General features: G+C 40.3%; 2 protein-coding genes across 3 annotated transcripts in view; one reads left to right on the top strand and one right to left on the bottom strand.

Moving 5' to 3' along the window:
* Positions 1 to 22,922, bottom strand: part of FAM199X (family with sequence similarity 199, X-linked) — a 36,247-nt gene that overhangs the window by 11,952 nt on the left and 1,373 nt on the right. The gene's annotated exons all lie outside the window — the stretch shown is intronic.
* On the top strand, positions 30 to 17,975 carry COMMD5 (COMM domain containing 5). The gene is made up of 7 exons (XM_048079286.2): positions 30 to 219; positions 2,498 to 2,658; positions 3,726 to 3,754; positions 7,647 to 7,697; positions 11,882 to 11,977; positions 13,606 to 13,681; positions 17,432 to 17,975. The coding sequence occupies exons 1-7, from the start codon at positions 54 to 56 to the stop codon at positions 17,531 to 17,533; spliced, it is 681 nt and encodes a 226-aa protein (XP_047935243.1). The 5' UTR covers positions 30 to 53; the 3' UTR covers positions 17,534 to 17,975.

Here is a 22,922-nt window from a genome sequence, read left to right as displayed (position 1 = left end):
CGGCGGCTGCGCCCCCTGCCGCGGCGGAGGCCGCCTCACGGGGCGGCGCTGCCATGGCGGCGGTGGCGGCGGGGAAGGCGGCGGGCGCGGCCCACGGGCACGGCGAGGGACGCGGCGGCGGCGGCGGCTTCCTGGGGCCGCGGGTGCCCGCTGAGGTGGAGGCGATGGCGCGGGGCGTGCAGGAGGTGGGCCACGAGACCTTCCGCCGCCTCCTCAGAGGTACGGCCGGGCCGGGGGGGGACTGCAGCTCTCCTGCTGCTGTCCCTGCCGAATAATCGCGGGCTGATCGGAAAAGCTGAGGGGAGCAAGAGAACGGGCTTGTTGGGGCTTGCTGAGGGGAGAGCAGCGGCTGCACGGCGTGGTGCGGGGCTGCGACCCCTCTGTGCACCTTCCTTCTGCTAACTTTCGGGCTTTTTCATCATTTGAGTCAATAAAGGGCTCGAGACATCTGGTAGTTTCCTTTTAAAAAGATTTGTCTCTAAAAAGCGTTGCTGCGCCCTGTCAGAAAAGGAAATCCTGGATGCAGGAAACCCTGGATGCTCCCTATAACAACATAAAGCAGTAAAGCTACACATAGGCAGGGGCATTTGGGACAAAAGTAAATACAGATGTGGAACCGTATTTGCTGTCCAGTGCGGGGAGGACGGAGACCGAAATAGATGCTAGGAAACCCGACCGTCCCCTAAGCCCCGGCGTGGGTTTCAGTCAATTGTCACCCCCCTGAGGTGTGCAGTAAATGCTTCCTACCCTAGGGGGAGCACACAGCCCTTCAAAACCGAAGCTAGGGCGTGTAAACGTTGCCTTACAGATTGACCAAAGTGCCCGGAGATGGGCTCCCAGCGCGCTGCAGAGCCGGCAGAAGCATCCAGGCGTCTTCTGCTCTCGCTGGGCTGTGCTTCACAGCTTGCAGGACACAGCAGTGTTCCCTTTGAAGGACGGGTAGTGTATGAAGACATGACGGATTTCAGCTGACTATGTCCACATTGCTCTGGCACTCGCACCAAGTTGTCTTTTTGAGGCTGTTGGAGTCACTTTATCACTGAATAATAACTAATATAAAAAAAATTAAATGCTGTTTCATATGCCCACTCATTTAAAGACACAAAAACTGCATATACCAGTATCTGTAGGTAATCCAGTATCGTAGGCAGTGCTAAACTGCAGGTTTGTGACCACAGGCATCCTGTAGGAGCAAGTCACTCTCAGCAGAGAGACTCCGTTGGGACGAAGTGCTCTGCGCATGATCTAGTGAACAGGCCTCAGTGGTGAGCTGTGTTTGGCTTTTCCGGTGAATTGAATCTTCTTCCTTTTTTTCAAAGGCAGTTCCTTTGTCTTAGAGCAGAGCCTTTTCCAGACAGTGTGGAAAGCTTGGTGCTAGCACCTTGTCCATCCTGGCTAATCACTGCGAAGTCTGCGCTGCAGATCGTGCCGTACACATTCAGCCAGCCACATGAGTGATCCAGGACTCATCACTGAATTTGATGTGCGTGTAAGAATGTGAAAAGCAAAGAAAATTTGTCCAGAGTGAGAAGACAGCAGTGAGTGGAACCCACCCAATATCAAAAGGAAGGCTGATAGTTTAAAACTTTTTTTTTAACCATATTATTAAACTACTCTCTTAGTCTTGGCTTTTGGTAAGACTTGCTGGCCATTTTTAACTTTCCATGTTTTATTCACAGCACTAAATATGGCACATTATAAAAGACTACTCTAATTCCTTGATCCTGCAATGGGATTGTGTCAGTAATCTTTTTTTTAATTCACCGTGGGGCTTCCTGTGGCTCCAGCAGTCCTTCAAGACCGATCAGAGTGCAGGACAGAGGCTGACGTGACAACAGAAATTTGTTGTTTGTATAAGCCAATTCGTATACGGAAAAACAATGAATAACTGAGTGCTGAAGACTGAGATAAACCCACAGCAGTTTCAAGTGTGTAATATTTCTGTGTGCGTTAACAGTCATTTCCTTCAAAGCTTGTATTAATCGGCAGTTGTGCGAACTATAAGACTTAAAGGTTTAGTTTTGCGTTCTTGCTCATTTAATCCTTAGTCTCTGCTGATATTGCAGGACAAATTGTGTGAGATGTTGGAGAACAGTGTTGAACTGTTTATTCGCTAGTGCTTTCTGTGGTATCAGAACTGTTAAGCTGTAAGCAGACTGGATGTGAACAATGTTGATGATAGAAGCTCACGTCAGATTTGAACTCATGAGCAATGAACTTTTTTTTTCCATTATCCCATTGGAACCAAATTCCACAGTGAAATCATCTCCAATTTTAAAATGCAAAGGCTCAGTATGTTAACGTTCTCTTGGTAAAGTGTTGCGAGACTGACCTTTGGTGGAGGATGATCAGATGTATTTACAGTTTGAGAGTTTGATACCAGGAAAAATGTCAGCACGCTGAGTCAAGTACAATCATAGACGTACTTATGTTAATGTTTGCGATCTCTGGGGCTTCCTCTTTCTAAAGGGATCTTGCATTGCTTTCTTATTCACAGTCACTGTTAATGCATTGGAAGGAAAAGACTGCAAAGAATCTGTCAAGCTGATTGCAGAAAGCACTAGTCTCTCAGAAGAGCAGCTTGCTTTCCTCATTTCTGGCATGTATACCCTTCTCCGAGAAGCTCTGAGACTCCCCTTATCGACTTTCAAACAAGAAGTAAGTTCTGGGCCTCGATAAGTTGAAGTTGTATGAATTACTGTCTAAGCCCTGTTTGCCAGAGCGGGGAGTTCCACACAGAAGTGTTGATCCAAGTTAGAGCAGTCAAAAGAAACTGCTAGAAATGTAGAAGTTATTATTTTTCTTGTTGTGTAGATTTACATAAAAAAATATATATAGGCTCTGGGAAAGAGATTCTTCTATCTTTCTCTGCTGCAGCATCTTGTTTACTGTGCATGTTTATTTTCACTCTTAAATTAAAACCCCAAAAGAAACCACTGCAAAATGTCATTTCACTGGCATTGACTCTCTCTCCTACCCTGTGTGATCACACATTTTGTTTACACTTACAGACAACTATGAGAAATTGTCTGTCTTCGTAATTCTGCTGTAGAGGAAGGTGCGTGCTATGGCCAGAACAACATAGTGGGAACTGGGAGAAAGTGCTACTCCTGTTTAAGCTATGGATGTTCTTTGTAAATATGCATACACTTGCTGTGGTCCCAACCTCGATTCCTTCTTCATAGCTATTTTCTTCACTTTTTTGTTACCTTACCTTACACTTTTTCTTTTCTCATTTTATTTTTATGTGGATGAGCCACTCCTGACACCTCTCTCTAGTTGAAGAGATTGTTTTCATAACTCAAAATTTGCAGGAAACCTAGTGAAAGTGTGCTTTTAATATGTAGAGCATATCTTTTGCCACTTCTTTCCTGTTGTCATAGTTTAAACAAGTTACTGCAAAGCACGCATGAGAATAAGGTCGCATAACTACTCTAAAGAAAAAAATATGTTATGGATAGCTACGTAAAAGAATGGTAGGGATGCTGCTTTAAAAAATAAAGCTTTCCAAGAGATTTAGGCCTTTAAAATTAATTTCTCGCAACTTAATTGAACACTTTTGGAAATTCTTCTCAAAATGTAATCTGTCATTTCAAAACTACTGGCACTTGAGACAAAACTTTTGGGTGAGAAATACCAAGCAAGTAACCAATATTAATTCAGTTGATAAGAAATCAGCTGTCATGACTACATCCTGTAAAATTTTACCTTCCTTGTCTTTCTAGGTTTTTAAGGAAGACCTAAAGGAGCTCAGGTATGCCTGTTTTTTCCATCTGTTTGATTTTTTTTTTCACAACTTTTATGTAACTGCTACCCTAAATCAACTTTTTTACACAACAAACTTGGTATAGAAATTACCTGTAAATAACACACAATACATCTGTTGCCAAATGTCACATGAAGCCAAACGAAAAAAACAGGTGTTGTGTAAGACTTGATTTAGCACTGAGCATGAGCAGTAAATTTCACATGCTGGGGAGATTGGTCTAATTTAGCCTGTAATGTAGGTTATGCAAATGTGAGTGACCTTCTCTTTGCCATCCCCACCTTGCCCTGCAATATGTTTTAACGTGTTTGGTAAGACAGCGATAACATTTCAGAAGCTAAGAAACTGCCCTACTTTTTTTTCTTCTTTGAAAGGCCAATGATATAACCCTCATGAAATCCTACCACCTTGTTCAGCTATGATCTCTCCTTCCAATTACCCCTCAAAGCATAACATTGGTTACAGTGACTACAGAGTCTGTTCGGAGTATCTCTGAATAGAAGTACATATCCTAAAAACCAGACATCAGATACTAATAATCTTTATAGGGTTTTCCCCGATTTCCCTATCCAGTGGTAACAAGAGAATAACAGCAGTTGATGTTTTCATCTATAGAGAAACTTGTGCACCAAGGCCCAAATGTTTTAAAATGTTAACTTTCTGCAATTCTTTGCATTCTGATTGCTACCTAGGAGATACAGCTATGTTTCTAATTCTTTCTTTTCTCCTTATTTGTCCATTATCCTGCAAATCAGCTTCCTCCTCAGACTCTGTTCTGCAGAATCGTAAGTTGCTTTATGAGCAACTTAAGGTTGTAAAAATTTGATGGATGTAATCAGTGTCTAATTGGTGAGAGGTGTAATTGAGGCCATGGTGAAAGGTGCGTTGCTTGTTGATATAATTTTGTCTGCAGCTCAGTGCTAGAGTCTGTCCTTTCTTTTGTCTTGTGAGCTGAAATGCAAGCTGCTTCCTCTGGCACGTCACGGAGTTCACACCCAGGTTAAAGTAGGTCAGTAAGAAACTGATGACTTTCTTTTGACCCAGTGGGAGTTGGTGTATTCTGAGGTGCACACAGAATGCATTCAGTGTGGTTAAGGAATAATGAAGAACTCCAAAATCTCTGTGCTGAGTTCTTTGGGGGTGGGTGAATATTCTTCTACTGAACAGTAGAGAAAGTAGGTATACAGGAGTGTCAGAAGTCACTGGCTGGGCTGGCTGTGTACACTGTGTCCAGAAATACAGGCTCCCAGGCCACTGTCCTTGTCAGCTGACCACACTTTAATGCCTTACACTTTTGTATTTGTTTGCTTTTCTTACTTTATGGACTATTCATGGCCATATGAAGATGCTTTTTGGTCTGAATGATCTTTTCTCTCTCGTTATCTTGCTAAATCTTTTGTATTTTGTTGGTCTGGTTAATGTGACTGACATAGCAACAATATTCAGGTAACTGCATTTGTGCTGCTTGCACTCACATGTTTTATGTGCTGCTCATTGTTGCTCATATGCTCCCATGATTCTCAGAGGTTATTTGGATTCTTCCAAACTTCTACCTCTGACAGTCTTTTTTTCTTGTGAGTAGCTTTCCTCGCTTTGTGGATGAACTTTTAGAAGAATAAATAGCTCATTCTACTCCCAAGTTATGGTACTTAGTAAATTTGTTAGCACCTTTGATTCCTATGGGAAATGTCATTTCCTATGTTTCCCAATGCAGTCGGGTCTGGTGGTGAAATACCCGCATGATTTAAGGCACCTACTAATTACATTGAGACACTTATCCTTCTGCATTGACTCCTGGGGGTCATCCTGTGATCATGTGCACAAAGAACACGTGTAATCAGTTGAACAGCAATGTCTTGGCGTTATTGGTACCAAGTGTTTGGACAGGTATTTTGCATTTTAAGGCAGAAATTTTGCTTTTTTCCTTTTTTTTTTCTTTGGCCATATCCTCTTTTAAGAGGATTGAGATCTTAGCCAGGTTACCTGTTTTACCTTCTCATGCATTCTGTTTTGTTCCTTTCAGTGAAGCTGAAGATTGGCCTAGTTCCATGCACATAAAGTCTTGTAATTCTCAATTTCCTGGTGATGCAGCTGGTCTTGGCTTCTAGTTTTGTCGGAGACAGAGGCTGGGAGACATACCCACTTGTGATTAATTAGATCGGTGCTACTGGTTTCACAGGGTTGTCATCCCATATCCCATACTTTTTTGGCTTGACTGGCTGGCTCAGTCAGTGAGAATAAAAATCACACTAAATTGTGGGTGCTATTTTCTCCTTCCCTTCTCTGTATATTTGATAACTTTATGGCTCAGGCCAGTAACGTGGGATTGAAACATCCTTCCACCTTCTTCCTTGCCCTTTGAGTCCCATCCTCAGAATGTTTCTTTGAAAACTGCTTACCACCTGTAGCTCAGGCCTGAGCTGTGCCATGTTCTGTGTCTGATCTGCTTAGTATGTGACTGGTCTAGTGTAAGCTGCTTGAGCCGGGAACAGAATTTGCAGCAAAATCACTAACTGCATAGCAAATATAATGCAAGCTCCAAGGTAGCATTAATGCGTCTATTTTAGTAACATGTGCTCTTACATTCAAGTAAGTGTTGTGATAGTTATCATAATAATCATATTACAACCCCCTTTCTCCAGCTATTCCACTACATATGGAGGCTATTTGGTCATCATCAGCATGGATTAATGATATGTTTGCACAGATAGTATAGGTAATGTTTGCAGAACTTGTCTTGTCTCTTCTGTTCTGAAAGACACGTGCAGCTGAACATCACTGTCTAGTCCCTCCTCCTCAATTTCCAGCTTGCCTCAGATAACTAGCTTACTAATACTACTATACACGGTTTTATCCAAGTACCATTTAAAAACATGTTTTAACCCCACTTCTTCCTTTAAGGATTCAAACTCTAATAACTGCCATTTCATTTTCCCACTGTGTGAGTTGAGTTGATTTTTTTTCCCATCATTAGACACTATAAACCCTTTAGGACAGGTAACTTCTTTGTTTGCTTTGATTGTCTTTGATAGACTGCTGTGTGTCTCAAGGGACTGGTGAGTAATGTCTCAGGGCACTGATTCATGTTGAATGTTGGATTTAAGTGTGGCAGCTGAAGCGGTTACTTCTTCCACTTGTTCAACTTGCTTCGCTGTAGGAGATTACTGTCCCCGTGGCAAAGGCAGCTGAACGGGTAGTGTTTGCTCTGCAGTCTTTGCAGTTCATGGCCTGATACATTGAACTGAAAATCAACAGCAGCTTGTTTGTAAAGCAGCAGCAGCAGCAGCGGAATGGTGAAGTAGTGGAGAGGCAAAAGGCAGATGGAGTGTGAATTATTATATTCAACTTATTCTCATAGTCCCAATAAATTTATGCTTGTCTTCCCCACGTTAAATATACTCCTTTTGTAAGTACTCTTAGCTACAAGGACCCCTGTTTTTACTTTCGAGTAAGCAAGTAATTCTGTCTTGTTTCGATTACACTTCAAGGTGAAAGTGAAATGAAATCTATAGGTTTGGGATTTCTTAAAGCATTCCTCGATGGTCTGCCTTCTGCACTTGTCAGAGCGATCAGCAAAACTTTTCTTTAGTGAGAGAAGTTAGGCAAATACAGGGTTGTTTTGAAACTCACTATTACAGTTTTTTGTAGGACAGGAGGATGTAGTACAGCTTTTAGGGTTCTTTTAAAAACGGTGGCTGTTATTCCGAGAGCCTAGACTGAATACTGAAGTGCTTACGTAAGAGCTGATGGCAATTTTAAGCAATGGAAGATGGAAAATGTTGACACTGTATTTGTGTTCTGCAATAGTTACTTTGTAGCTAAGCCCATTTATTTGTGGTTACAAAACACTTAACTGTTCTGTATTGCTCTTTTCTTTAAGGATACCAGAAGATTTCATCACGGACTTTTCCAGTATTGTCTTTGGTAACAGGTTAGTATTTTCATGTATCATGCATTGTGCAACCCTGCTGGCTGACCAAGTCCCAGACCTATTGAAGAAACAGCAAAATTCTCTAAATGTATGAGAACAAGATTTGCCCCATTATTTTGATTCAGTATAAAGTTCTCTCCATCATGTGTAGCAGTAAATAGCTTTCATGGCACTTTTCATTTTTTTCTGTGATCATTGCCAGTCAATTTTTATAATATTCTACATCCTCTGTAAGGTGCATCAGTACCTACAGATGAAAAGTGCAATGCAGAATTAAGTGTTTCTATCATGGTTATCATTGCAAGTTAGAGCAAAAGTGAGAGACTTGCCGTGTTGACAGGAAAGCTACACGCAGCCTTTTACAATGCTGTGGCTTGTGGAAGCTTTCTCAGATAGCATTTAATCAAGTGATAACGTACAGCTGAATTCACACTGGGTGCCTTGATGATACATATGAGATAGCAACTGCTCTGCTAGCTGTTATTCATTCACCAAGCAATATACCTCATTAGCTCCAGAGGGTGTACTAATGAAAAAGTTTTTAAAAAGGCTTTCTCTGCTGTTCGTTTTAGGACTTCCTTTTTTTTTTTTTTTTTCTGTATGGTTCTCTACTCAAACATATCTATCTCCTTCTATATGTGGAAACTGCTTCATCTCCTTGCATATGCAAAGCTTTCCTCCTTGAGCGGTGAGGTCACTCAGCACGTAGCATCACCGACCTAGAGCTGCTTCACATATTCTGCACGGAATACTGGTAGTTTTAGTTGTGGGATTTCAGTTAGCCTTGCAAGGGTCTGAATGCTGCTACCAAAATTCAAAATATTTTTAATTTCCTTGCTTAAGATCTTGGCTTAAAAGTTATGGTTCTTGGAGTAAAAATAAATTCAGCCTTCTCATCTTTTCTCTGCTATTCCATTTGAATTATAGGTGTTAAAGAATGCAAAATTCATGGTTGCAAAGTGGAAATATTGTTTGCAGTGGAGAAAAGATAAATTTAGATGTCATTTGAAGCATGCATGATTGTCTGTTTTCTACTGTGAAATCACGATGCTGGAAAATTTAGCTTTTTCTCATTTCAAAAGCTGTGATTATCCAGTATAATCTTGCTCTGTGTTTTGAGACCAGAGAAGAGCACCTTGGATTTGATTTCTAGGCAGATCTGCTTTTATCATCTTAAATGTAGCACTGAATCATACATATGCTTATTGAGTTGTAAATACATATGATTGTGATGGTAAGAGAAGGATCAGCATCTGATCAAAAATTCAGCATGAGCTAGATAACCCAGAAAAATCAATTTCAGAGGTTTTTAATACTTTTCCTGGCATCTTATCCTATTTTTGCCATTTTGTTCATTAAACAACTCTGAGGTGCTAGAAATTTAACATTTTTAATTCTGTGTCCCCATAGTTCCATCAAACTATATAGACTGAAAGGGAAGATAAATTTGGCACTTTGATGCCATAAAAGAACTGCATGAAATTAAAACTTTTTTTTTTCAAGGGAAAACAGCCATAATTTGTCCTTCTTTGTATATTTATAATAAATGTACTGCACTTTTTTTTAATAGAGTAGCTTTAGTTTCTACCAGGAGTGGGCATTTTGTGTGCCATCTGACAGCGTTTGACACATACCAGTTTATACTTTTCTCCCTGTTCAGTGGCTTGCTAGGCTACGTTGTTACCTGCATCTGAAACCATCCCAAATTTGTCTTCAGTTTTGATACTGTTAGGTCTGTTGCTGCTCCAAATTCTCTAATGTCCCCTCTTCGACTGCTCTAGAGCGTCCTTTGGCAGGTGACATTCTTGTCAGCAGGTATATCAGCCTTCCCGAGTGTAATTTGGATGTTCTCTAATTGATCCATATTGCTTTACTCTTTCTAACTTCTGTCTTATGCACTATGTGCAGACAGTATATTGCAGGTGTTGGCACAGAGAGTTTCTGAAATGTAATTATATTTCTTTGGTGTTGGATACAAGGTCCATTGAGTCTCTTCTGCTCCATTTTGCTCTTCCTTTTAGAAACCGATGGCTTGATGTAGGGCCTATACAATTTCTGTATGTATGTTGGCCACTATGTGCATTCTGTCATCCTTACAGGATTCTTTCAGTTCAGTTGTGATCCTGTCCAAGCTGGAAAGGTGCTGACAGAAGCTGAAACAGAGCTATAAAATCTGCGACTCTTTCTGAGGGAATGGTACTGAAGTACAGTCCAGTTTAGCCACAGAATTGACATAATTTAACAATATTGAGAAATTTCATCTCTGTCTGGACGTTGCTGATCTTTCCCATCACTGCTAACTAGAACACCTTCCTGTTATCCCTGCTCATTCTTTGCCCAAAATGCCGGTGTTGCACTGAATGGACTGTCCTCCATTGAAGGGAGTTAGCATGTCTTAAGGAAGCGGCAGCAGTCCGTCTATTTTTAGGCAGTCCCCAAATTAAGCAATACTCTGGCAGCAACTCACCACTGAGAGAAAGGCCTGTTCTTATTGTCTAATCCTGCTAATGACCATTCCAGACTGGCTCCTGACGGTTGCACCCAGTTGTGGTGACCTATTTCTAGTAGTAGTACAGTGAGTAAGGACCAGCTGATCTCTTTTCTCTGCTCGTTACTTTGCCATACTATTAGGGATGTGTGTCACTTCTGTCCAGCACTCCCCCCAAAAAGGATAAATTCTTTCTTATAGTGCTTTTGCAACATGCAAGAGTATTGGAGGATTTTAGCCTGTCTGTGTTTTGTACCTTATCAAACCACTAATCTTTCTCGGCAGTTTCTAAAGACACCAGCTAACTTGCACACAAGAGGCTGAGTAGGGATGTTAGGCTATCATTCCTACAGTCCTTGATTTGTTCAGAGAGGATTCCTTTCTGATGTAAAGACTGTAATTAGATTATGTCTAGCACCATGGATAAAGGATGTAACATTTCTTATCCTGCCCTTAGCAGGAGTAGCTTTGAAATGTACTGTAAATAACTGCCAGACATGGGATGCTTAACCAAAAAAAAAAAACAAAGAAAAAAATAAACCTATTTGGTAAGTAACACACAGGTCCAGACTAGCTCCCTAATGGACCAGTGGAATGATCTCAATCTGAAGGTATTTCTCTATGCATAGCTAAAAATGGATGGTTGTTATGTCTTTGTATCAGATTTGGCTTGTTTACCTACCCGGAGCTTAAGATGCTATTAAAATTTTAAAGACTGTCAACCATCTGAAGTTTAATCAATGTCAACTGTATTTCCTCCCAGAAATAAACTGAGGCTTAATGAGCCTGATTCTTCCTGCAATGAGTAATAAAGGCAGGCTGGGCTTTCTTAAACACTAGTCTAGACAAAAGTCATGAAGGTGGTGCTGGGGCTGGCAGTGAACATCACATGAGGAATTTGGAATTTGTAAAGCATCCCGGATTAGTAAGAACCACTGTATGGTTTTATTTTTAAGGTATGCTTCAGAGTACACACTAATATCATTATATTTAAAGCACTGCTGCTAGCTAATGCTAGATGCTTTCTGCTGAAGGAGCACAGTGAGCATATTCCAACTTTCTGGCTTGAGGCATCTGTCTTCTGTTTCTGCTGGATTTGCATGAAGATTTATTTCCAGATCCCTTTCCATACCCCTTAGAGTTGCATGAGAATTGAAATAATAGATATGCCAGCCACCATGATGACTCTTCCTAAACTCTATAATGACCTGAGTTTACTGGAATTACACAGAGTAGCTTTGTCTCTCTCTCTCTCTCTTTTTTTTTTTTTTAAAAAAAAAACAAACACGATATTTAAGCACAGGAAAATGGGTAATCTGAGCACAGCCATCTCAAATACACAAAACCTCCACCCATTCAAACCCCTTGGGGCACCCGTGCAGGTGACTGACCACTGGAACAGGTTGCCCAGAGAGGTTGTGGATTCTCCCTCCTTGGAGATACTCAAAATCTGTCTGAACGTGGTTCTGACCAACCCGCTGTAGGTAGTTCTGCTTGAGCGGGGGGTTAGACCAGATGACCTCCAGAGGTCCCTTCCAACCTCAACCACTCTGTGCTACCTCTCTAAATTAGTATATATGAACAAGAGAAACAAGCTCCAGACAGGTTTGTTCTGGGGAGTCTTATTTTACTTTCAGATGTATTGTTGCTTTTATGAATTTGCATTGCAGTCTCCTGTTTCTGATTTACTCTGTAGGCGTCCTGTTTCTGAAGGCACAGCTCTGATGCAAGGAAGTAGGTTGCCAAATGTCCAGGACTTCAAGTGGAGAGTGGATGTAGCTATATCCACAAGGTAAAAAAGAGAACTCTGCATGACCACAGAAAAAATTCGTCCAAGGTTAAACTGACTTCTTGTGCTGCTTAAAATGTTAATGGTGTTAAAATGTATCTTGCTGTTAGGGATTTGCATGTAGCATCATATGGCAAGATAAGGAGGGAATGTTTTGACCAGTGTATTAGTCAGTTTATATACAAAAGGGTATTGCTGTTATGCGGACTTGTCAACATGCTGCTGTCTCTACCTCCTACTAATATTTTTTGATGCTGCATATTTGTTATGAGCTCTAAAACTTGTGTGCTAGAAACGTTTAACTCCAAGTTTGAGTCTCTCTTTCAATATTTTAAAACTTGATGGAGCTGATAAAACTCCACAGGTCCTCACTGATGATGGAAGCAGTTAGATGGATTGAGCCTCAAGCAGCCAGCCAAGCTCTTAGTTGCTCTGGAGTATGGGACGGAAATTGTCTCTTCAGTTCTCAAGTAGACTATCATTTGTGTGTAGCACACCTTAAATAAAAGGACTTTCCATAACTCGAGTCTGCTGTAGATTCGACAGAGAGGCTTCAGAACAGCAGCGTCACACTGCCATAGTTATGCAATTGGTCATCAATCTGCCTGCTAGTTCCTTTCACAAAACAGGAATAAAGGCCTCTGTGATCATCCTGTCGGTGCCTGCAGTGAACAGCTTCTTGCCGTCTGCCACGGCATAGGCAGCTAGGGGATGGATCTTTGGCTAGAGCCTTTTTCCTTGGTTTCAGAAAGACTCTTTGGCTCTTAAGTGGAAATTGTGATGGCCACGAGCTGCTAGTTCAAGTGACTCTCAGATGAGCAGTGCTGTAAGCCCCACACAGGTATCATGATGCAGAAAAATCTGCACCTATAAGAGAACAAAATGTACAGATAAACATCCTCAGGCACAATGCTTGCAAGCTGCAGGCAAATCCTGTGATTGCTTTCCAAACAACACAGGAGCAATGCATTATCCTTTTCTATTTTCCTTCTTCTTATTTTCCTTTCCAGTCAATCTCCCCTTGGGAATTCTTGTTTATCATCCAGCAACAGCCTCTGTGAAGAGGCATGGCTCCTGGCTGTAACGCCTGTCAGTACCTGAGCAGGTTTTGGCAGGATCTGTTGATGGAAGCTGCACAAGAATGACTCATTTCCCCTCTTTGGGTCATCAAGTAAAATAAAGAGCAACACACAAATTTAGGATGGAGACTGGGAGAACTTAGTTCCCCAAATGAGACAACAATTGAAATTACAAAGGGATGGAAACGGTTAATGCAACATAGGAAAATGCACAAAAAAAAAAAGTGTGCATTAGTGCTAGCAGTACTTGGTCAGCTCTTATCCATACCACAGTTCCACTAAACTGACAGTTATGTAAAATGAAAATGCTCCTAAGCTTGCCTTGCCATTATTAAACTATTGACATTTTTTTGGTCTCAATACTGAGGCAAATTGGAGAGACTTGTATGTTTATGAGTTTCCAACCAGCCAGGTACATGACTCTGTAATAGAAATTACTCATGTGTTCTATGTAAAGCCTGTATGAACATCTTAAATTGTTAGCGTACAATGCTATACTCATCACGCTGCTGCTGTCTATTGTTGTAGTGCTAATAATGTAAATAATTTCAGTTCACTGGCCCGTGCACTTCAACCATCCATTTTAATGCTGATGAAGCTTTCAGATGGGACAGCTCATCGCTTTGAAGTAAGTCTGATTGCCACAATAAATAGAAAAGAAACCATTTAAAGTTCTTTTTAGAAAGTTGAATTACTATTTAAAACATTAAAGCTTTTGTAAACTATGCATTATCGTTGGTTGGTTTGTTCTTTCCTCCATGTTCAGTGTTACCACATACAACACATAAACAAATGCCAGTTAAAAACATTTCGTACCTTGTTCCTACTCACATTTTGCTGCAAATTCATTTGGTAGAAGAATGTTATACAGAAAAGCACTGTTGCATAATACCTGGTTTGATTAAAAATTACAGTTTTGATATCAACTCTAACCTTCAGACCTGATGATGGCTTTGAGAGGAGAAAAATTACTGTGTAGTGTATATAATATATGATGCACTACTAAACCTCCTACCTGGTGAAACATTCTTTTCTGTGACAGAGGTAGTTTTGTTTTCTTCAGATCTTGCTGCTAGAAAGTGAAAAAACTTCTTTGCTTTTTACCTCAGAATTAGTCAGTGGCAGCATTTATGACACTGTACGTAATTGCTTGCCAGAAAATGGCATAAACCCTTCCATATTTTTAACCTTTGAAAAGGAATGCTATTTGTTCTATAAATAACGTGGTAGAGCATGCAGGATTTCAGTGCACAACAGGCGTTGTTACATTTGAACTCTTTAAAGATTTTGGCTTCAGTTCATGCATTAGTAGTAGTCTGGAGGAAGCACCAAAGCACAGAGGGCTGAAAGAGGTGGACTGGTTTCAGTGTTACGTTTCACCAGAAGACAGCTGTTGAGGAAGGCATAAATTCTGTGCTACATTGCAAAGTGTTGGGGTGTCACTTCACAGAAGATTAAATTCACTTCTCTGTGGATAGTCCTCCTCAGAGCAGCCTGTAGCCCTGACCGGGGTCTTCTGTGGAACTCAAGTGATGCCAGGGACTTTAGGTTAACTCTTTACAGCATGGTGAATTTCACTTAAGAGAATAAAAACTAGCATGTATTCTTAACTGTTTTGATTTGGGGCTTTGTTTCCTTTTAATGTCAAGTCTTGATGGCGTGATTTGTGGGGTATTTCAGTTTGGGGAAATTTTGTTGTTGTTCTGGTTTGATTTTGTTGTTGTTTTGTTTGTTTAAGTCAACGGAAGACACAATGCTGGAGCTATTCTGCAGTGGAGATGTGCTGCTGTGCCTGTCCAGTGCATGCAGAAACACAGATACCTGATAGCAAATAGTATGCCTCCCTCTTAAAATCAGCATTTTGCTGCTGCTTAGACCTGAATACCAAAGATCTGTCTGTAAATAGGATTTCTGTATCTGATGAGCGGTCTTCCCACAGTTAGTGACTTATTGAGGGTTTTGATTCAAGATACCATATGCAAGTAAACATAGTCCTTACCTCTTCAGTTTCCTTTCATTCCAACGTGTACTGAATGTCCTGTTAACTAACAGGGCTTATGTAAGATGATAAGTCCAGAAGATAATTCCATTATGAACAATTTTAAAATGCACATGCCACTGGGAGAAGTTGCACTGTTTGGTCTCCTGGGCTTTTTCTAAGCACACTAGTTTCTGATGATGAAGATTTTTAAAAAGCATTTCAAGTTTTGTGGTATATATGTCAAAAATGCATTTTATACATTCCTGATACGTATGGGAATTGTTAATCAGATGCTGGATTCCTCTCACATAATTGATATCTGTGCTACAGTGGGTAGCACAGATAGGACTGAAGGACCCTGTGCCTTCAGTGTAGACAAAGTAGAGCAAATTAGCCAGTGCTCTGCAGGGCAGCCTGGGACTGTACCCATGCGAGCACATCTTTCCCCCCAGTCTGTGCCTGTGCTCAGATGTATTCTCAGAAGGGTCTTAAAAGCACTAAATAGACTTCCATCCATTTGGCTTGAAATGTTAAAGGAAAGTCCGTTAGTCTTCTGTCTTCTCTCGCTCCTCCAAATGATGAATCTCATCCAATGAAATAAGGACCATGGGCACCATTGTTGCATGATCCGCAGAGAGCAGACATTGCCCTTCCATAACCTGATTTTACCTCTTGGCCTTTGAAAAGCTGATCTCCTTAGCCTGGAAGCTTGTGCATAAACAAATGCCTGATGTCCACTTGTCTGGTTAGTTTTGCAGCATTTACAATGCTGAATTGCAGCACATAGCTTTTGCTGTCTAAGGCTGTCTTCTTTTTGAAGATATTATCTCATTAGCTTCTTAATAGCCTAATTTATGAAACTGACTGTAAATTTACAGTCAATGTAGACAACCATAAGGCCTCTTCTGTGTTTGAGCAGTTAGTCACCATTAATCCCTTGTAAAACCACATTTTAACCAGGACTTGGTGGCAAGATAAGGAAACACACTGTTCAGTTTGAATGTAAAGCCGTTGTCTGTTCATTAGTTAAACAGTCTTTTTGGGGTAATATCCTCATAAGTGACACTATAATTCTTTTGACTCCTCTCTACCACCTCATGTCTTTATCATCTGATGCAAGTGTTAGCTGAGTTAATCTGGAACTCAAGGCCTCTTGTTTCGGATGTGCTATTTGCAAACTGAAGATATATCAAGACCCACATAAAAGTATAGGCTCGAAGCATTTGTGTTTGAGACCTGTAAGCATCTTGGGAAGTCATGTTTATATAGTAGTTGCTTCAAAGAAGATTAAATCTAGTTTGATCTTCTATTCTCTGCTAGTTGGCACCCACAAAACCCCATCAGTTTGGCACATCAGGATAACAGGGAAGTTGAGTCTGAGATACAACACATCTGAAAACATCTAGTATAAAATCGGGGAATTGCAACTACAACATAACTGGATTTTTATACCCAGAGCATTGGCTCACATAGCTCTTGGAGCATTTCAAAAGGAAATTCACCCAAATAATCAGAATTGTTATGGTTGTGACCATGCTGTAAACATAACTTTGCAGAGAGGGTGACAGGGAAGCACGTGTTTGTGTAGGTTAAATATTTTGAATTTAATTAATTACTTTGAAAATTTTAACCTCACAGTGTAAGAGGAATTTGATGGCAACAGTTCTTTCATTGACACTTCAGTCTAAAAAGTATATGGTCTGCTGTTCCCCTCTGGCTTTAACAGTAGTGGAGACTTGGGGCAGGTCCTTAGTTAACTAAGCAAATGTTTTTTGTGCATGGCTTTCTGTGCTGCTTTATTACACTGATCCAGTTCTGTAAGTTGATGGTGAAGAGCTTTTTAATGACAAATTGCTCTTCCTTATGAAAAAAAATCTTATCCACTAGTAGTCCTTGCCTGCTTTCAGCAATGTATATTAGTGCACAGTCTTCTTTGCTCTTGAGGTCTCTGCTGAATCTCTCTCTTGCTTAGAGGCTTGATTCCTTTCTCCAGCGAGTTTTTCAAGGAAAATATCTGGAATTTGTTGCTTGAGAATTCTGTAGACTACACAGTCTTCCAGATCTCTTTATCTTTCTGTCCAACCCATGACTCTTACTTCACCCCAGCAGCCATCTGTTGACATTCTTAAGTATTTCCTTTCTCACATCATATAGTATAGAAAATGTACTGTGTAGGTGTTATTTTTTTCCACTCTTCTCTTTTATAAAAAGAGGAATTATAAAAGATGATTTATTTGAATTAACTTAATTTTATTAATCTCAAATCCTTTGTCTTGAGTTTTAAAAAAACAGCTGAGAGATTGGGCTGCTGCTGTGGAACGTTCCGTATCCATAGGCATGCCCTATGCAAAGTTTCTAACCTGAATCACGTTTTCTAACCTAAGTGTTCTGTTTCAGGTGCCAGTTGCAAAGTTTCAGGAGCTGAGATACAATGTTGCCCTTATACTGAAGGAAATGAATGATTTGGAGAAAAGAAGCATATTGAAGATCCAGGACTGAACACTTCTAAATCAGGAGTTTACAGAACAGATCCGAAACCCTCAGTGAATTTTGTGAATGGTAAAGCAGAGGACCATCACCGCTTTGCCTGTCTGAAGTGCAATGTAGCATTTATGATGTCTGTTGTAAATATTTTTTCAATTCAAGTGTTAAAAGCACAAGCTCTTTTCTTAAGACTTAAAAACAAAAAATATATTGATGGAAAAAGTATAATCCTATTTGTGACCATTTTTGCATGATTCATCAAAACATTTTTAAATAACTGTCTTAATAGATGTAAGAACCATTTCTTCCTGATTATGATTCATCACTCTAATTATTTTTGAAAGCCTGCTCCCAGAAGCCCCATCAATGTGTATCAGAAGAAAGCCCTGCAATGTCTCAAATAAAAAAAAAATAAAAATAAAAAAAGCAACCCACTGCTGTGCCGTAGTACAACAAATGTGAAATTGATTGAGTTTGGCATAAGTAAAATTGCTGTCTGCCTTCTTGGTAAGTGACTCAGGTATAGGTACAGATATTTAAAAGCTAATTTTGAAGAAAATTGTAAGCCTGGGGACCAAGAAAGAAGTATGGATTGAACTTCTCTTTTAAAACTAATTCCATGGAACTGAAGAAGTAGAAAGGTGCAATCCAAGTCTGCCAGGTTGACAAGTATGGGCTAAACAGTAGTAATCTCTAAGTGGGAATACATGCCTGCCTTAGCTCATGCATTTCCTATGTTCAGTGTGAACTGAATCATCTGACTCATTACAGGGCAGAAACCTCTGGCCTGAGATGGTAGCAAACAGCAGAAGGCAGCAGCCTGGTAGACCACTACAGCTGACACACTCATTAGTAGTGCAAGTCAGACCACAGGATGAGGAGGCTGCATACAGCCACTGAGATGAAGGTGACAGGTATGAGGATATTCAAGCACCGAAGTCAAAAAAACAGTTAAGCACAGGCTGAAGGCTCTTTTGCCCCATGCGCAAAGCTTTGAGGAATTCTCTTAATTTGAAGCATATGTTTTTTAAGTCTCATTTAAACTCAAGGGGACCACAAATATGACCCTAAGGGTTTTGCCAAGAAGGGATGCATTCCTAAATCAATGGCTGAAAGTTTTCCCCCAGGAGCAAAGACACGAAGGCTGAGCAATGGCCAAACACAGCAGAGCTGATGGGCCCTACAACTACTATCTGACTGTCAAGAGGTAATTTAGAACACGTATGCTGCTACCAATGTTAAGCATTGGCTTACTCTAGCTGCTTGCTGGGTTTCTGTCTCAGTGGTGCCACCCATACTTCTCCCTCCCATGTTGTGTGATTGTAGAACTCATTTTTATCAGACTCCTTCCTTGCAGAAAACTACTGAAATTAAAATCATGGATCTGGGAGGCCTTTTACACTTCAACAGGTGTTTGTGCAGGAAAGGATGAGTTGGTCTTGGATTTTAAGAATCACAACAGGCATAAGACTTCAGTGTCATACTTTTTAAGAGGAGACTTCTTTGGTGGCAGTCCATACCAATCTACAGACAGCTGAATAGCTGCAAGACAGAAAGGTTTTCAAACCTATGCATGAAAGCGTCCTGTAGTTTCAAATAATAACCTGGTCAGCCATGATTTTGAACCGTTAAAAAGCTGCATGTTCTATTTGCTGTATTTGTAGGGGACCCATCAACTTATAGTATGGTTTGATCCATACTATTAACTATTGTGTTTAGCTCACAGCAAAGCAAATAAAAATGAATTAGCTTCTCTAACTTCAAGAGGACTGTATATTGCATTAATTTGATGTTTTCGGTTTGCTTTGTGAAGTTTGTTCATCTTACCGGAATTCCATTATCACAAAGTGTGAAACAAAACATATGTTCTTATGTTCCTTGTTACAACTTTTCCCTTTTAAATGTTTATCTTTACATGGTTTTGAGCTGGAAAGGTATCTCATCTGAGACCATTAGTGAAGCCTTTTATGACAAATGGAACACTGCATGGGTGTCTAACGTCTTCTGTTGCTCAAGACATTTTTCACTGGTCAGCACAGAAGAATCCATAAATATGCTTACCTTCTAGACAACATATTCATTCAGTGGTTCTCCTGTAACAGCAGTTGCATGCATTTGCCAGAAATGGAAAGGCTTCCTGACTGTTTTCTGCATGTTCTCTAGAAGGGCTGATGGACCTCTTAGTCTCAAGTTGCCACACATTAAGCATCATGTTACTGTTATTGGTGGTTTACTGTGCACGCTGACGGGAGCTTAAACACTTGGGGTTTTATTTCTTACTTGCAAAAGGAGTTCATTTGGGCTCTGCTTTTGACAGATAAGCCTTTCAGTAAAACAGTTCAGTTTTCACCAAAATGGCTAGTGGGAATGGCTGGTGGATAGTTCCTCAGTTTTGATAAAATGAGCCTTCCAATTGGTGAGTTATTTATTAAATATTTGTTTGACACTGAAATATCTTCTTGCTTCAGGATTAAAATACTCTGGAATTTGAACTCCATTGAACTTGTGACTGTAATCTTTTCATTTCAATACAGAATAAAAGTAACCTTCTAAGAGTCTGTGTATGTCTGAACAGAACCGATTTTACCCAGCTCACTCTTGGTTTGGTTATGGTTAGAGACACAGTGCAAGTCCCTCTTTCTGTATCGCACAGTGAAAGATACGTCTGGAATGGGATGCTTGCTTTTTGAGTCTCGAAGTCTTGTCAAGCCGATCACTAGTCAGTCATCAATTAGGAAGCTGGCAGGTTTGCATGAGAAGGGCGCTGCTTCTTTCTTACTACACAATGTTCACAGATCAATAGGTAACAAAGACTTGTACAGGTTCTACTAGTACTTGTCCCTGAAAAACAAACCCCAATGATACACTTGCTTTCTCTATTTGATGGCACCATGCATTTATTTAAACTGGCTAATGTGTTTGTGAATGTCTTAATCCTAGTGATTTTCTAACCATGACATGTGAACATAAATTCCCTCATTACTCCTTTTCTTTCATTTCCTTTATGGTATATGGAACATTATGCCTTTTCTTTCAAGATTAACGTCAAAACAGAACTTGAGTTTGATTGTTTTTCAATATAAATAATTTGTGTATGGTAACAGAGACACCCAGTGCATGGAGGAGTAGGCATAGTAGGCAGAACATAAAAGGAGAGTTAAAGATAATCGCTAGAAATTGTCCAGAGATTCAGGAGCAAAATAACACAGAAAAACCCACGTCTTTACTTCCTGTTCTCTACCTAACCATAAGTTAGTGTAGCTTCCTGACTTTGGGTTTTAATTGGCTCAACTCCATGGGCCATCTGTCCAAATCTGTTCTCACCTATGGACTGTTAGTGTGAAGCACCCGAGTAGAAAAAGCCATCTGGGGCTTTGTTACATGACTTTTAGTATCTCTACTTCCAGTGGAGAAAGAGCTTTGTCAGGATGAGTAGTATGCTGGAATTTCAGACTGGGTTAGTTGTGTTCATGAGGGGAAAGGAACAGGATTGTTCACTGGTTTTGTGGTCTCTAAGTGTGATGCAGATTATAGCTCCCGAAGAAGGCTGAAGAATGTAGTCATGCTCTCATGCTGTCTGTTACGCCAGCCATTAACTGCTGGAAGAAGATCAGTATTGTGCTCATTGTCATTAAAAGGAAGAAATTAAACCTCCCTTTGTAGAAAAATCATACAAGAGAGATGTGCTTTTGCAGAGTGAGTCACCTCCTAGCTTTAACTTCTTCTGTTTAAGCGAAGGATAAATCAGTTCTTGATCTCATGAACAATGCAGGTAGGTAGGGTTTGCTTTCCTTTTTTTCCCCCCCTTTCTAATCAAGTACACTTCATGACCCACTGCTGCTCCAAATCCATGAACACATATACGAACGTATGACAACTCCATGCTTTCAGAATGTTATATAACCTCCCCCCCCCCCAAAAAAAAACAAACAAAAACCAGCATATCCAGATTGAGTATGTATGTTCAGTTTATATAGCTGTTCTTGCTCAAGCAGTCTTTGCAGAATTGGGCAAGTTGTCAGAGCCATGCATTTTGTAGTTGTACTGGTGAAAAGTGATGTAGTATCTTGGCTTTAAAGCACTTTTAAGTTACCGAGCGTAAGGTTCACTTCTGTACCTGTCACACCCCACACAGTACTAACATTTACCAAACATCATGCACATCAGGAACTAGCAGAGGCAGAGCCAGCTGGTTTCCACCCCAAGAAGTCACAGAGCTGGTGCCCGTAAGTCATCTATGATAAGGTCTTAACTGGTTTTGGCTTTGGTCTGTAATTCTGTGATCCACATAAGCATCCAGCTTCCACCACTGCAACAGCTCACAAGCCCCTGCTGCCCTTTTCTCTTGAAATGCTTCAGCTACGTCCCTGCTGGTGTAAGAGAATTCCCAGAGGTACATTGCACAGTGCTTTTTTGAGACACATTTTAGTCTAAAGTGATCAGACTGTCAGCTAGCCCCGTGGACACTCTCCTATGCTGTAAATAGAATCTGTGGAAGTTCCTTTCAGAGCACAAACCCTGATTACATTTTCAGTGATAATCTATTTCCATTCCCTATCTTGAATTCACGTGCTGCTAGAAAACCTCCCTTTATTCCATGATTGTTATCTCTTTAAAAGTGTCTGCTATGTAACTATGTAAATACTGTTGGCGTATGCCTGATAGAAAGATTGTCATCGCATTGCTACTGGTAACCAGTGGTTATGTCACTTTCCCTCACTTGAATAGGCTTTGACTCATGGTGGTTTTCAGGACAATGGTTATAAAATAACACACTGAGGGGTTGCCGAGACTATAGTTTTGCAATGGAGACAACTATCAACCTCAAGACTACAAGAACACATTTTTCTTTTTTTTTTTCCTCTTTTTGTTAAGGATTTTGTTCTTTTATAGCACAAGTTTTTTTTTGCACAGAAGTTGGAAAACAAGATGTCTATGTCCTGTTAGACAGTCTGAGTTTGGTGGGGAAAACCCACACTTCTGAGCACATGCCAATTCTTCCTAATTGTTCTGAAGCATTGCTTAACTGAAAATATAAGTACTTCAGTTGTCCCTTTCTTTGAATTATTTGATGCCAGGCTGTGCTGTTCTTTGGATTATTGCCTAATTTAACCAACAGGAGAAAGAACTACTGAAACCAGTGATTATTCAATTAAACTTTTTCTAATGAAAGGACTTACCTGGCAACTTTTAAAAATACACATATATATATTCAAGAGCCAGAGGGACAGAAATCAAATTTTTGGCAGGTGCAAAAGTGTCTTAGCATCACAGGAATCAAAGATGACCACAGGGTCTGATGGCTGGCTTTCTGTATAAGCTTAAGGACTGCCAGCACATAGGCATCACAAGACTAGCTCTCATTATTAATGTAGAGTCTATGCTATTAAGATTTAAGATCCTG

This window comes from Anser cygnoides, chromosome 13 (assembly GCF_040182565.1).
Source record: "Anser cygnoides isolate HZ-2024a breed goose chromosome 13, Taihu_goose_T2T_genome, whole genome shotgun sequence".
In the NCBI taxonomy this organism is placed as follows: Eukaryota; Metazoa; Chordata; class Aves; order Anseriformes; family Anatidae; genus Anser; species Anser cygnoides.
Note: the sequence above shows the minus strand (reverse complement) of the source record. Positions and strands in the feature narration are given on the sequence as shown.

Coding starts and splice junctions, on each gene's coding strand:
- COMMD5 (XM_048079286.2), top strand. CDS start 54: ATGGCGGCGGTGGCGGCGGGGAAGGCGGCGGGCGCGGCCCACGGGCAC. Junction 3,755..7,646: donor GAAGACCTAAAGGAGCTCAG/GTATGCCTGTTT, acceptor CTTTTCTTTAAG/GATACCAGAAGATTTCATCA. Junction 13,682..17,431: donor GGACAGCTCATCGCTTTGAA/GTAAGTCTGATT, acceptor GTTCTGTTTCAG/GTGCCAGTTGCAAAGTTTCA.